At 41.8% G+C, this 16,891-nt stretch overlaps 1 protein-coding gene across 2 annotated transcripts in view; it reads left to right on the top strand.

Annotated features, from left to right (window-relative positions):
* Positions 1–16,891, top strand: part of tcf7l2.L (transcription factor 7 like 2 L homeolog) — a 152,845-nt gene that overhangs the window by 61,143 nt on the left and 74,811 nt on the right. For both annotated transcript variants that reach the window (XM_041568442.1, NM_001090397.1), the window contains 1 exon segment: positions 5,382–5,483. In XM_041568442.1, coding sequence (XP_041424376.1) covers positions 5,382–5,483 — 102 coding nt within the window.

The raw sequence follows: 16,891 nt of genomic DNA, 5'->3' as shown, positions 1-16,891 counted from the left end.
ACAGTATGAGGGTATAGCTTATTGTGTGCCCAGAACATTCCTTCTCTGTATATTTGTATTTATACATATGGGAGGAGGAGGTGCCATATTGATTCCCTTAGACAGTACAGTATGAGGGTATAGCTTATTGTGTGCCCAGAACATTCCTTCTCTGTATATTTGTATTTATACATATGGGAGGAGGAGGTGCCATATTGATTCCCTTAGACAGTACAGTATGAGGGTATAGCTTATTGTGTGCCCAGAACATTCCTTCTCTGTATATTTGTATTTATACATATGGGAGGAGGAGGTGCCATATTGATTCCCTTAGACAGTACAGTATGAGGGTATAGCTTATTGTGTGCCCAGAACATGCCTTCTCTGTATATTTGTATTTATACAAAACGCCTTAGAATCTATGGAAAGTTCAAGAGTGGGAATCTCCCTTTACCCTTGTCTCTTTAGACTTCCATTAGAAATAAAGAATGTGCCACTGTACTAATCGAATTACATCAACACCCACAGCAAGTATTTAAGCCCAGTGACAGTTTCCCCTTTAAACGCTCTGGACTCTTCTTTGGCATCTGGATTTATTTAGCCGTCCCGGCAGTTGGGCTGAGCCTCATTTCCGCCCCCCAGTAATGCTATAGAGGCAGCGATCCGGCCCCGTCCTAATGTAATTGAAAATTCTGCACGTTGTAGACGCACAGGCCTGAAATGTAGACTCGTAAAATGTTGCCGGTGCTGGAGCCTGTGGAGATTGGATTTACCAGACAATGATGCTTTTATGTAAAGCCCAACATTAGGGATCACTGAGTGGATATTATATTAAGAGGCACCATCATTCTGTTTTCGGGGGTCTGGAGTCTTTAGCCAGTCCGTCTCCTCCTAAACACCTTTACCTACAAGATTCACGGACAGATTCAATTTGCTCAGACTGCAGGACAGACTCTTAGCTAATAATTCAGTTTTATTTTACTGTTTACTTTGCTCTCCTGCCTCCTAATTAAATCCTTATCCTTCAGCAAAATGGGTCTCTCTCCCTCTGGAGACTTCATTATCTTTATTAAATATCTGTGTCTCCCCTAAATAGAGAGAGTGTTCAGAAGTTGTCTGACTTAAGTCCTCTTCTGGGGACCAAAACAGATATATAGAAACATTGGGGTAACAGTCACCCTGCTATAGTTCCAGGGGTACCCAGGGTACAAATAAGCACTCACCCCAAATCTCCCCCTAACTGACCTTCAGACTGGGCCCCTTAGCTCATAACAAGGTTACAGATATATAGAAACATTGGGGTGTCACTCTGCTATAGTTCCAGGGGTACCCAGGGTACAAATAAACACTCACCCCAAATCTCCCCCTAACTGACCTTCAGACTGGGCCCCTTAGCTCATAACAAGGTTACAGATATATAGAAACATTGGGGTGTCACTCTGCTATAGTTCCAGGGGTACCCAGGGCACAAATAAACACTCACCCCAAATCTCCCCCTAACTGACCTTCAGACTGGGCCCCCTTAGCTCATAACAAGGTTACAGATATATAGAAACATTGGGGTGTCACTCTGCTATAGTTCCAGGGTACCCAGGGCACAAATAAACACTCACCCCAAATCTCCCCCTAACTGACCTTCAGACTGGGCCCCCTTAGCTCATAACAAGGTTACAGATATATAGAAACATTGGGGTGTCACCCTGCTATAGTTCCAGGGGTACCCAGGGCACAAATAAGCACTCACCCCAAATCCCCTAACTGACCGTCAGACTGGGCCCCCTTAGCCCATAACAAGGTTACAGATATATAGAAACATTGGGGTGTCACCCTGCTATAGTTCCAGGGTACCCAGGGTACAAATAAACACTCACCCCAAATCTCCCCCTAACTGACCTTCAGACTGGGCCCCCTTAGCTCATAACAAGGTTACAGATATATAGAAACATTGGGGTGTCACCCTGCTATAGTTCCAGGGGTACCCAGGGTACAAATAAGCACTCACCCCAAATCTCCCCCTAACTGACCTTCAGACTGGGCCCCCTTAGCTCATAACAAGGTTACAGATATATAGAAACATTGGGGTGTCACTCTGCTATAGTTCCAGGGGTACCCAGGGTACAAATAAACACTCACCCCAAATCTCCCCCTAACTGACCTTCAGACTGGGCCCCCTTAGCTCATAACAAGGTTACAGATATATAGAAACATTGGGGTGTCACCCTGCTATAGTTCCAGGGGTACCCAGGGCACAAATAAGCACTCACCCCAAATCCCCTAACTGACCTTCAGACTGGGCCCCCTTAGCCCATAACAAGGTTACAGATATATAGAAACATTGGGGTGTCACCCTGCTATAGTTCCAGGGGTACCCAGGGTACAAATAAACACTCACCCCAAATCTCCCCCTAACTGACCTTCAGACTGGGCCCCCTTAGCTCATAACAAGGTTACAGATATATAGAAACATTGGGGTGTCACCCTGCTATAGTTCCAGGGGTACCCAGGGCACAAATAAGCACTCACCCCAAATCCCCTAACTGACCTTCAGACTGGGCCCCCTTAGCCCATAACAAGGTTACAGATATATAGAAACATTGGGGTGTCACCCTGCTATAGTTCCAGGGGTACCCAGGGTACAAATAAACACTCACCCCAAATCTCCCCCTAACTGACCTTCAGACTGGGTCCCCTTAGCTCATAACAAGGTTACAGATATATAGAAACATTGGGGTGTCACCCTGCTATAGTTCCAGGGGTACCCAGGGTACAAATAAGCACTCACCCCAAATCTCCCCCTAACTGACCTTCAGACTGGGCCCCTTAGCTCATAACAAGGTTACAGATATATAGAAACATTGGGGTGTCACTCTGCTATAGTTCCAGGGGTACCCAGGGTACAAATAAACACTCACCCCAAATCTCCCCCTAACTGACCTTCAGACTGGGCCCCCTTAGCTCATAACAAGGTTACAGATATATAGAAACATTGGGGTGTCACCCTGCTATAGTTCCAGGGGTACCCAGGGCACAAATAAGCACTCACCCCAAATCCCCTAACTGACCTTCAGACTGGGCCCCCTTAGCCCATAACAAGGTTACAGATATATAGAAACATTGGGGTGTCACCCTGCTATAGTTCCAGGGGTACCCAGGGTACAAATAAACACTCACCCCAAATCTCCCCCTAACTGACCTTCAGACTGGGCCCCCTTAGCTCATAACAAGGTTACAGATATATAGAAACATTGGGGTGTCACTCTGCTATAGTTCCAGGGGTACCCAGGGTACAAATAAACACTCACCCCAAATCCCCTAACTGACCTTCAGACTGGGCCCCCTTAGCCCATAACAAGGTTACAGATATATAGAAACATTGGGGTGTCACCCTGCTATAGTTCCAGGGGTACCCAGGGTACAAATAAACACTCACCCCAAATCTCCCCCTAACTGACCTTCAGACTGGGCCCCCTTAGCTCATAACAAGGTTACAGATATATAGAAACATTGGGGTGTCACCCTGCTATAGTTCCAGGGGTACCCAGGGTACAAATAAGCACTCACCCCAAATCTCCCCCTAACTGACCTTCAGACTGGGCCCCCTTAGCTCATAACAAGGTTACAGATATATAGAAACATTGGGGTGTCACCCTGCTATAGTTCCAGGGGTACCCAGGGCACAAATAAGCACTCACCCCAAATCCCCTAACTGACCTTCAGACTGGGCCCCCTTAGCCCATAACAAGGTTACAGATATATAGAAACATTGGGGTGTCACCCTGCTATAGTTCCAGGGGTACCCAGGGTACAAATAAACACTCACCCCAAATCTCCCCCTAACTGACCTTCAGACTGGGCCCCCTTAGCTCATAACAAGGTTACAGATATATAGAAACATTGGGGTGTCACCCTGCTATAGTTCCAGGGGTACCCAGGGTACAAATAAACACTCACCCCAAATCTCCCCCTAACTGACCTTCAGACTGGGCCCCCTTAGCTCATAACAAGGTTACAGATATATAGAGACATTGGGGTGTCACCCTGCTATAGTTCCAGGGGTACCCAGGACACAAATAATCACTCACCCCAAATCTCCCCCTAACTGACCTTCAGACTGGGCCCCCTTAGCTCATAACAAGGTTACAGATATATAGAAACATTGGGGTGTCACCCTGCTATAGTTCCACCTCTGCCCCATAATAAGTCTAACTTGCTGTGTTTTAGCCTCTGCAAATAATTAGTTTTTTGTTTCCACCTTCTTGGTATTGACTTGGGAAACTGAACCTGCCTTTAATAGGCTGTACAATTGTGGTTACTATGGCTAGTGACCCTGACAACTAAAAACAGCAGCAAATCCCAAGGTCACTGCACCACATTAAAGTTTAACCCCTTACTTTCCATATTTTGTAAACTTCCCAGCGCTGTTCAGTGTCGGCTCTGTAGATTTTACATTTCTGGGGGTTTCAAGTTTAAAGTCAGTGCTTAAAGAGGTGGTTCAACTTTTGGTATGTTATAGAATTATATCAATAAATAATCTTCTACAAGTAGAAATTGATGACTCACCACACAAGGGAAGAGGCCCAGAATTCTAATCAACTTTTCAATTGGTCTTCATTATTTATTTTTTTATAGTTTTTATTTTTTTTTTAATAATTCTTTGCTTTTTTCCTTCTGATTCTGTGCAGTTTTAAGGTGGATTGTATAGCTGCAAAATTATTGTTATTTCTACTTTTTATTATTCAGCTTTCTGGTCAGGGCCTCTCGTATTCATATCCCAGTCTCTTATTCAAATCAGTGCATGGTTGCTAGGGGAATTTGGACCCTAGCAACCAGACTGCTGAATTTAAAAACTGGAGAGGTGCTGAATAAAAAGCTAAATAAGTCAAAAACCACAAATAATAAAAAATGAAAACCAATTGCAAATTGACTGAGAATATCCCGCCCCAACTTATACTGAAAGTTAACCCCTTTAAATGCTTAAATGCCACGAAACACAAGAAAAAATGAAAATAAAAAGAAAGATGAAGACGGTTACATTTAGATATAAATATCGCAGCAAAAGTATAAGTTGAATTTCCCTTTATAGGGGCTGTAACCGTAGAAATAAAAATATACAACGGTGACATCTTTTTTTATTGGTTTTAAAGCTTTGTGTAAATGTAATTGTTACTGAGCACAGTGTCTGCTCTGCTGATCTTATCTCTAGACATAATGCAGCTGGTTAGAGGGACCAATGAAGAACTTGCTTCTGCTACATTGTGTCAAGAGTCTGAACCAGCAGTGCCAGAGAGTACAGGCCAGAGTTATTTTATGTTGTCAGAATAGGGAGAACTATTAAAGTGATATTACCATTTGTTTAAATGTTCATTTTCGAATCTAATTGTGTCTTCCTGCCCCCCGTGCAGTATCTGCAGATGAAATGGCCCCTTCTGGATGTTCAGGCTGGAAGCTTACAGGGTAGACAAGGAATGAAGGACACCAGATCTCCGTCCCCGGCTCACATTGTTGTAAGTAATCTTGTTTCTCATCAAAGTTGTGTTGTCGATTTAACGTTGTTTATTTTGAGTGCTCGCCCCTTTAAAACTGGATGCAGAAACTCTGTTCTCCATAGCTGCATAGAAACAAGTGTGGTCTGCGGCAAGCGTGTCTGTTATCTACTGTGTATCCTGTGCTTGAATGGCTGCCCCCATGGCTACACGGCAGCAGTTTATATAAACTATAGTAGTACTTATCTGTTATCTACTGTGTATCCTGTGCTTGAATGGCTGCCCCCATGGCCACACGGCAGCTTGTTTATATAAACTATAGTAGTACTTATCTGTTATCTACTGTGTATCCTGTGCTTGAATGGCTGCCCCCATGGCTACACAGCAGCTGGTTTATATAAACTATAGTAGTACTTATCTGTTATCTACTGTGTATCCTGTGCTTGAATGGCTGCCCCCATGGCTACACAGCAGCTTGTTTATATAAACTATAGTAGTACTTATCTGTTATCTACTGTGTATCCTGTGCTTGAATGGCTGCCCCCATGACTACACAGCAGCTTGTTTATATAAACTATAGTAGTACTTATCTGTTATCTACTGTGTATCCTGTGCTTGAATGGCTGCCCCCATGGCTACACAGCAGCTTGTTTACATAAACTATAGTAGTACTTATCTGTTATCTACTGTGTATCCTGTGCTTCAATGGCTGCCCCCATGGCTACACAGCAGCTTGTTTACATAAACTATAGTAGTACTTATCTGTTATCTACTGTGTATCCTGTGCTTGAATGGCTGCCCCCATCACTACACAGCAGCTTGTTTATATAAACTATAGTAGTACTTATCTGTCATCTACTGTGTTTGAATGGCTGCCCCCATGGCTACACAGCAGTTTGTTTAGATAATCTATAGTAGTACTTATCTGCTATCTACTGTATATCCTGTGCTTGAATGGCTGCCCCCATGGCTACACAGCAGTTTGTTTATATAAACTATAGTAGTACTTATCTGTTATCTACTGTGTATCCTTTGCTTGAATGGCTGCCCCCATGGTTACACAGCAGCTTGTTTATATAAACTATAGTAGTACTTATCTGTTATCTACTGTGTATCCTGTGCTTGAATGGCTGCCCCCATGGCTACACAGCAGCTTGTTTATATAAACTATAGTAGTACTTATCTGTTATCTACTGTGTATCCTGTGCTTGAATGGCTGCCCCATGGCTACACAGCAGCTTGTTTATATAAACTATAGTAGTACTTATCTGTTATCTACTGTGTATCCTGTGCTTGAATGGCTGCCCCCATGGCTACACAGCAGCTTGTTTATATAAACTATAGTAGTACTTATCTGTTATCTACTGTGTATCCTGTGCTTGAATGGCTGCCCCATGGCTACACAGCAGCTTGTTTATATAAACTATAGTAGTACTTATCTGTTATCTACTGTGTATCCTGTGCCTCAATGGCTGCCCCCATGGTTTACATACCAGTCCCCTTGTTTCAGCACCAGTCAGTCCTCTTTTTATGATGCCAGTCCCCTTGTTTAGATTGTATCCCCTTTGTTCCACTACCAGTCTCCTTGTTTCAATCCAGCCCATTATTTAGACACTAGTTTCCTTTGCATGTCGTCTCTTTTGATCTTTCCGGACAGAACTCGTTTCAGCAGATGAAAGTGAAACCCAAAACTGACCTGGCACAATGGTACCTATACGTCTGTGTGGTCCAGTGCCCGTCCTTTCTTTAAATATCAGCCATAAAGTCTCATTGGAAAATGCGCAGACTATTCACTATTTGTTTTTCTGTAAAATTGGAAAAATGAGGCGATTAAGCTTCTGATTGTGAGACGAGAGCGATGTGACTGCGGGTAACCCGGGTGTTTGTGTTGGAACAGGAAAGTTTGGCTTGTCAGAAATAAGAGCCTCTTTCTATTGGCTTCATATATTAATTTGCTGATAAAATACCCCTTTAATCATATTATTCTTAAATGACGGGGGGTATATACATTGATTTCTTTGGGTCTGGTTGTGCGTCAGTATAAGAAAACAATGCCCACTGCAAACAGCTAGACTGCAAGCTCATGGGAACAGACTTCTTGTCCCGTCCTTATAAATTGATACATTGTATCAGAATAACGTAAAGCCTTTAACCATGAATTGCAGTTCAGTTGAATTGCCGGTGGAATTTGGTGCTTTCAGGTCCCGTTCTGGTACAGTTATCGGACCTGTTATTCAGAATACTTGGGACCTGAGGCTTTCCAGATGTCTTCATACAAGAAAATCATGTAAACGTAAATAAGGATTAATTATAACTTAGTTGGGATCAAGTACAGGTATGGGACCTGTTATCCAGAATGTTCAGGACCTGTGAAGTCTTCCAGATAACCGATCTTTCAGTAATTTGGATCTTCATACCTTAAGTCTACTAGAAAATTTTATAAATGTTAAATAAACCCAATAGGCTGATTTTGCTTCCAATAAGGATTAATTATATCTTAGTTGGGATTAAGTACAGGTATGGGATCTGTTATCCAGAATGCTTGAAACCTGGAGTTTTCCAGATAACAGATCTTTCCTTAATTTGGATGTTCCTACGTTAAGTCTACTAGAAAATTATGTAAACGTTAAATAACCCCAATAGGCTGGTTTTGCCTCCAATAAGGATTAATTATATCTTAGTTGGGATTAAGTACAGGTATGGGACCTGTTATCCAGAATTTTCGGGACCTGAAGTCTTCCAGATAACCGATCTTTCAGTAATTTGGATCTTCATACCTTAAGTCTACTAGAAAATAATGTAAACGTTAAATAAACCCAATAGGCTGATTTTGCTTCCAATAAGGATTAATTATGTTTTAGTTGGGATTAAGTTCAGGTATGGGATCTGTTATCCAGAATGCTTGGAAGGCTGATTTTGCTTCCAATAAGGATTAATTATATTTTAGTTGGGATCAAGTACAGGTATGGGATCTGTTATCCAGAATGCTCGGGACCTGAAGTCTTCCGGATAATGGATCTTTCCGTAATTTGGATCTTCATACCTTAAGTCTACAAGAAAACAAATTATATTCTTAGTTGGGATCAAGTACAAGCTATAGGAAATCCGTTTTAAAAATCTAGTATTATTTGTATAAAATGGAGTCAATGGGAGACGGCCATTCCTTAATTCGGAGCTGTCTGGATAGCGGGTTTCCGGATAAGGGGTCCCATACATTTATTGGTGTATGTGTTTATGCTTTTTTTTAAATAAAATTTTAAATAAATGTGATAGAATTCTTTCTCTTCATCCCCTACTCATATCCATTGTCACATTATAATATTTGTTTTATAACCAGAATCTTACATATATATTGGTACAGAGTTTCCAGCTATGATCTGTCATATTAATCTTATTAATCTCTAATATCTAAACGTTATTTCATTTGTATTGAGTTGATAGAGTGACACTTCTAGTCCTTGTTTCGTTGTGTATTTCTGGCCCCTGGAGACTCTCTTCTCCCTCGTTGCGTTTGGAAATCCCGGCGCTGACACTCGGAACATTGAAATAAATCTTTTTGTGGTGTTTGGGGCGACAGAGGCTCTTCTGTGGGAAGTCATTTAAACTTGACCTCTTTTGTGCACTAATCGGCCGCCACTATAATAATGAGTCTCTGCAGAGCCAGTCGCTTAATAAATACCAGTCGGAGGGAAGAGAATTGATTCTATTGTGATGCAAATGTCCCGGAGGCCAAATAACTGCACAGCAGGAGATGGGACACAGAGCGCAGAGGTTTATAGTTGCGCCTTCTTCTTACAGGAGGGTGAAAAAGATTCCCTTAAAGACAACGGCCTTCACTACAAACATAATGTGTAATTAAGTGATAATGACTGTCGGGGAGGGCAGATCCGGCCTGTTAATGACCAGCTTCAGGGGCTGCCGACTCGAGGAGTCCGACTTGATCATTAAAACTCTGCCTTTTCACTCTCTGGGAGAAGAATAAAAAGTACAACCTGCCCCCCCGGGACCTTTTTGCTTTTGAAGGATTATATAGGGAACCCCGGGCTTGCACCCATCTAGCGCTCAAATAATTGCGAGACAGCGCTGTGCCATTATGGAGATGCCTTGAGCAAAATCATTAGGGAGAAAATAGAAAGAAATGAGAGTAAATTGTGATTAGGATTTACAGAGAGCGCAGGGTCACTAGCGGGGTCCTAATTATCAAAGCGGCCGATTCATTTCTTAAGGTGAGAGAAGACACGTCTTTATCTCATTATGTTATTAAATGACTAATGAATGTAAATGTCATTCTAAGCAACTTCCCAATATATCTTATTTATTCCACATTTTCTCAGGCTTCCATATTTCATCCCAAGTCCATCGGCTTCTGCAGTTACTCAGAACTATAAACCCAGTGAGAATGAGGAATGAATGGATATTGGGAAGTTGTATCAGGAGTCAGAAGCAGCAGTGCAGAGAAGAGAAAGGGACAGACACAATGACAGTTACACAGAACTATAAACCCAGTGAGAATGAGGAATGAATGGATATTGGGAAGTTGTATCAGGAGTCAGAAGCAGCAGTGCAGAGAAAGGGACAGACACAATGACAGTTACACAGAACTATAAACCCAGTGAGAATGAGGAATGAATGGATATTGGGAAGTTGTATCAGGAGTCAGAAGCAGCAGTGCAGAGAAAGGGACAGACACAATGACAGTTACACAGAACTATAAACCCAGTGAGAATGAGGAATGAATGGATATTGGGAAGTTGTATCAGGAGTCAGAAGCAGCAGTGCAGAGAAGAGAAAGGGACAGACACAATGACAGTTACACAGAACTATAAACCCAGTGAGAATGAGGAATGAATGGATATTGGGAAGTTGTATCAGGAGTCAGAGGCAGCAGTGCAGAGAAAGGGACAGACACAATGACAGTTACACAGAACTATAAACCCAGTGAGAATGAGGAATGAATGGATATTGGGAAGTTGTATCAGGAGTCAGAAGCAGCAGTGCAGAGTAGAGAAAGGGACAGACACAATGACAGTTACACAGAACTATAAACCCAGTGAGAATGAGGAATGAATGGATATTGGGAAGTTGTATCAGGAGTCAGAAGCAGCAGTGCAGAGAAGAGAAAGGGACAGACACAATGACAGTTACACAGAACTATAAACCCAGTGAGAATGAGGAATGAATGGATATTGGGAAGTTGTATCAGGAGTCAGAGGCAGCAGTGCAGAGAAAGGACAGACACAATGACAGTTACACAGAACTATAAACCCAGTGAGAATGAGGAATGAATGGATATTGGGAAGTTGTATCAGGAGTCAGAAGCAGCAGTGCAGAGAAGAGAAAGGGACAGACACAATGACAGTTACACAGAACTATAAACCCAGTGAGAATGAGGAATGAATGGATATTGGGAAGTTGTATCAGGAGTCAGAGGCAGCAGTGCAGAGAAGAGAAGGGACAGACACAATGACAGTTACACAGAACTATAAACCCAGTGAGAATGAGGAATGAATGGATATTGGGAAGTTGTATCAGGAGTCAGAAGCAGCAGTGCAGAGAAGAGAAGGACAGACACAATGACAGTTACACAGAACTATAAACCCAGTGAGAATGAGGAATGAATGGATATTGGGAAGTTGTATCAGGAGTCAGAAGCAGCAGTGCAGAGAAGAGAAGGGACAGACACAATGACAGTTACACAGAACTATAAACCCAGTGAGAATGAGGAATGAATGGATATTGGGAAGTTGTATCAGGAGTCAGAAGCAGCAGTGCAGAGAAGAAAGGGACAGACACAATGACAGTTACACAGAACTATAAACCCAGTGAGAATGAGGAATGAATGGATATTGGGAAGTTGTATCAGGAGTCAGAGCAGCAGTGCAGAGAAGAAAGGGACAGACACAATGACAGTTACACAGAACTATAAACCCAGTGAGAATGAGGAATGAATGGATATTGGGAAGTTGTATCAGGAGTCAGAAGCAGCAGTGCAGAGAAGAAAGGGACAGAACACAATGACAGTTACACAGAACTATAAACCCAGTGAGAATGAGGAATGAATGGATATTGGGAAGTTGTATCAGGAGTCAGAAGCAGCAGTGCAGAGAAGAGAAAGGGACAGACACAATGACAGTTACACAGAACTATAAACCCAGTGAGAATGAGGAATGAATGGATATTGGGAAGTTGTATCAGGAGTCAGAAGCAGCAGTGAAAAGAGAAAGGGACAGACACAATGACAGTTACACAGAACTATAAACCCAGTGAGAATGAGGAATGAATGGATATTGGGAAGTTGTATCAGGAGTCAGAGCAGCAGTGCAGAGAAAGGGACAGACACAATGACAGTTACACAGAACTATAAACCCAGTGAGAATGAGGAATGAATGGATATTGGGAAGTTGTATCAGGAGTCAGAAGCAGCAGTGCAGAGAGAAAGGGACAGACACAATGACAGTTACACAGAACTATAAACCCAGTGAGAATGAGGAATGAATGGATATTGGGAAGTTGTATCAGGAGTCAGAAGCAGCAGTGCAGAGAAAGAAGGAAGGGACAGACACAATGACAGTTACACAGAACTATAAAACCCAGTGAGAATGAGGAATGAATGGATATTGGGAAGTTGTATCAGGAGTCAGAAGCAGCAGTGCAAGAAGAAAAGGGACAGACACAATGACAGTTACACAGAACTATAAACCCAGTGAGAATGAGGAATGAATGGATATTGGGAAGTTGTATCAGGAGTCAGAGGCAGCAGTGCAGAGAAGAGGGACAGACACAATGACAGTTACACAGAACTATAAACCCAGTGAGAATGAGGAATGAATGGATATTGGGAAGTTGTATCAGGAGTCAGAAGCAGCAGTGCAGAGAAAGGGACAGACACAATGACAGTTACACAGAACTATAAACCCAGTGAGAATGAGGAATGAATGGATATTGGGAAGTTGTATCAGGAGTCAGAAGCAGCAGTGCAGAGAAGAGAAAGGGACAGACACAATGACAGTTACACAGAACTATAAACCCAGTGAGAATGAGGAATGAATGGATATTGGGAAGTTGTATCAGGAGTCAGAAGCAGCAGTGCAGAGAAAGAGGACAGACACAATGACAGTTACACAGAACTATAAACCAGTGAGAATGAGGAATGAATGGATATTGGGAAGTTGTATCAGGAGTCAGAAGCAGCAGTGCAGAAGAGAAGGGACAGACACAATGACAGTTACACAGAACTATAAACCCAGTGAGAATGAGGAATGAATGGATATTGGGAAGTTGTATCAGGAGTCAGAAGCAGCAGTGCAGAGAAAGGGACAGACACAATGACAGTTCACAGAACTATAAACCCAGTGAGAATGAGGAATGAATGGATATTGGGAAGTTGTATCAGGAGTCAGAGCAGCAGTGCAGAGAAGAGAAGGACAGACACAATGACAGTTACACAGAACTATAAACCCAGTGAGAATGAGGAATGAATGGATATTGGGAAGTTGTATCAGGAGTCAGAAGCAGCAGTGCAGAGAAGAGAAAGGGACAGACACAATGACAGTTACACAGAACTATAAACCCAGTGAGAATGAGGAATGAATGGATATTGGGAAGTTGTATCAGGAGTCAGAAGCAGCAGTGCAGAGAGAAAGGGACAGACACAATGACAGTTACACAGAACTATAAACCCAGTGAGAATGAGGAATGAATGGATATTGGGAAGTTGTATCAGGAGTCAGAAGCAGCAGTGCAGAGAAGAGAAGGGACAGACACAATGACAGTTACACAGAACTATAAACCCAGTGAGAATGAGGAATGAATGGATATTGGGAAGTTGTATCAGGAGTCAGAAGCAGCAGTGCAGAGAAGAAAGGGACAGACACAATGACAGTTACACAGAACTATAAACCCAGTGAGAATGAGGAATGAATGGATATTGGGAAGTTGTATCAGGAGTCAGAAGCAGCAGTGCAGAGAAGAGAAAGGGACAGACACAATGACAGTTACACAGAACTATAAACCAGTGAGAATGAGGAATGAATGGATATTGGGAAGTTGTATCAGGAGTCAGAAGCAGCAGTGCAAGAGAGAAAGGGACAGACACAATGACAGTTACACAGAACTATAAACCCAGTGAGAATGAGGAATGAATGGATATTGGGAAGTTGTATCAGGAGTCAGAAGCAGCAGTGCAGAGAGAGAAAGGGACAGACACAATGACAGTTACACAGAACTATAAACCCAGTGAGAATGAGGAATGAATGGATATTGGGAAGTTGTATCAGGAGTCAGAAGCAGCAGTGCAGAGAAGAGAAAGGGACAGACACAATGACAGTTACACAGAACTATAAACCCAGTGAGAATGAGGAATGAATGGATATTGGGAAGTTGTATCAGGAGTCAGAAGCAGCAGTGCAGAGAAAGGGACAGACACAATGACAGTTACACAGAACTATAAACCCAGTGAGAATGAGGAATGAATGGATATTGGGAAGTTGTATCAGGAGTCAGAAGCAGCAGTGCAGAGAAGAGAAAGGGACAGACACAATGACAGTTACACAGAACTATAAACCCAGTGAGAATGAGGAATGAATGGATATTGGGAAGTTGTATCAGGAGTCAGAAGCAGCAGTGCAGAGAAGAGAAAGGGACAGACACAATGACAGTTACACAGAACTATAAACCCAGTGAGAATGAGGAATGAATGGATATTGGGAAGTTGTATCAGGAGTCAGAAGCAGCAGTGCAGAGAAGAGAAAGGGACAGACACAATGACAGTTACACAGAACTATAAACCCAGTGAGAATGAGGAATGAATGGATATTGGGAAGTTGTATCAGGAGTCAGAAGCAGCAGTGCAGAGAAGAGAAAGGGACAGACACAATGACAGTTACACAGAACTATAAACCCAGTGAGAATGAGGAATGAATGGATATTGGGAAGTTGTATCAGGAGTCAGAAGCAGCAGTGCAGAGAAAGGGACAGACACAATGACAGTTACACAGAACTATAAACCCAGTGAGAATGAGGAATGAATGGATATTGGGAAGTTGTATCAGGAGTCAGAGGCAGCAGTGCAGAGAAAGGGACAGACACAATGACAGTTACACAGAACTATAAACCCAGTGAGAATGAGGAATGAATGGATATTGGGAAGTTGTATCAGGAGTCAGAAGCAGCAGTGCAGAGAAGAGAAAGGGACAGACAATGAATGGATATTGGGAAGTTGTTTAGAATTACAGTTTATTTTATTAGGCAACTTTTTTTGTTTTTGTTTCACATCTCCTTTAGTTAAATACAAATTTGCAATTGTAACACATTTTGTGATTACTAAGGCTAGTGACCGTAGCAACTGAATAACGGGTGAATTGTAAAAAGACTGAGTAGGGAAGTTTAACAGATAAAAAAGGAGTAAACAAAACTCTTTTTTTAACTGTTTCCCTAAATGCCACGGAAGAGACTGTTGGAATTTATCTGCCGGTTCAGCGACTGGTTATTTTATTCCTTATTTGAACAGAACATGTGACACAGCCTCGCACAGTCATTGGCTGGATCCTGGCACCTGAGCACTGGCACAAAGAACTGACAGTTTCTCTGCTAAAGCAAATACTAAAACAAGGTTACAATGTTTCTCAATATTCATATCAATCTTCTCATCGTCCTCAGAGGACTTGTTGTGCGACCTGATTGCAGTCGTTGACCAAAATAGACATTATTTCCATTGATTTGAATATTTATCCGCTGTGTGTGGTTCTGATTAGTCAATACACTGACGTTCTACTGATGTATGAGCTGATTGGTCATTAGAATTAAAATTTATTATTTCATGGGGTACAATTGCTCATGATTCTTTCTATCCTTTATATTGTCGCATACAACTGGCCTATCGAGTGCATAAAAGCAAATACTGATATAATCACCTTCGATCACAACTCAGACCTTTCTTGTTCTCTGACTGCGATTTTAAGAGGATTTTGGTTGAAATTTATTGCAAACGGTGTATTTGTTTTTTTAAAAAAAAATGAAACAAAATCTCATGTTAAAGTAGACTCCGATGCGCTCAAACACCCCTTTGATGATCTAATGGTTCTGAGAATGTGACGTTGGGGAAAATAAATAAACAAACAGAAAAAAAAAAACGAGAAACGTATTTTCTAACGGCTTCTTGGCAAATTCCCATTGATTTACCGCTGGTGTCAAATATTTATATTGGCCGAGGAGCTGCCTCCTGTGAATTCCTCTTTCTTTTCCTCTTCTGCTTCTCTCCAACGATGCGGCACAAACGGGAGCGGAATAATGTGGATCCCGGGTTCTGTCCCAATACGGCACTTACTAGAAATTGTTATTTTCATGGTCAAAATCAGTTGGACTTTTTAGTGTATTATACAATTGCCTATTCTTATCAGCTATTCAGTTTTTTTATTGTTTCTGAATTATTATTAGATCCAGATGGGGGTCACTGACCCCGGCAGCCAAAAAACGACTGATCTGTAAAGCTGCAATCTTAGTGTTACTTTTAGGGGCAGATTTATTAAAGGGATCCTGTCATCGGAAAACATGTTTTTTTTCAAAACACATCAGTTAATAGTGCTGCTCCAGCAGAATTCTGCACTGAAATCCATTTCTCAAAAGAGCAAACAGATTTTTTTATATTCAATTTTGAAATCTGACATGGGGCTAAACATATTGTCAATTTCCCAGCTGCCCCTGGTCATGTGGCTTGTGCCTGCACTTTAGGAGAGAAATGCTTTCTGGCAGGCTGCTGCTTTTCCTTCTCAATGTAACTGAATGTGTCTCAGTGGGACCTGGATTTTACTATTGAGTGTTGTTCTTAGATCTACCAGACAGCTGTTATCTTGTGTTAGGGAGCTGTTATCTGGTTACCTTCCCATTGTTCTTTTGTTTGGCTGCTGGGGGGGAAGGGAGGGGGTGATGTCATTACAACTTGCAGTAAAGAATGATTGAAGTTTATCAGAGCACAAGTCACATGACTTGGGGCACCTGGGAAACTGACAATATGTCTAGCCCCATGTCAGCATTCAAAATGAAATATAAAAAAATCTGTTTGCTCTTTTGAGAAATGGATTTCAGTGCAGAATTCTGCTGCAGCAGCACTATTAACTGATTCATTTTGAAAAAAAAAATTTTCCCATGACAGTATCCCTTTAAAGTTAGTTTTTTCCCTGAAAATTCAAGTTGTAATTTTTGGTCAAAACTCACATGTTGGTTTAGAAAAAAAAACTTTTTTTTTTTTTATAGAAAAAACTTGAATATAAAAGATTTATTGTACCTCGACCCTGGAAATAGCTTGAAGCTGAAAAAACACCACCTAAAAGCTGTGGAGTTTCTGTAGAAGTCAACGGCAGAACCATTTGAAGAGGTTAACAACCTGCTTGATGTTATGGGGGTTTTTTTTGAGGGTTTTGATAGAAAACTAA

This window comes from Xenopus laevis, chromosome 7L (assembly GCF_017654675.1).
Source record: "Xenopus laevis strain J_2021 chromosome 7L, Xenopus_laevis_v10.1, whole genome shotgun sequence".
Classification (NCBI taxonomy): domain Eukaryota; kingdom Metazoa; phylum Chordata; class Amphibia; order Anura; family Pipidae; genus Xenopus; species Xenopus laevis.
This window is presented reverse-complemented; position numbering and strand designations above follow the sequence as displayed.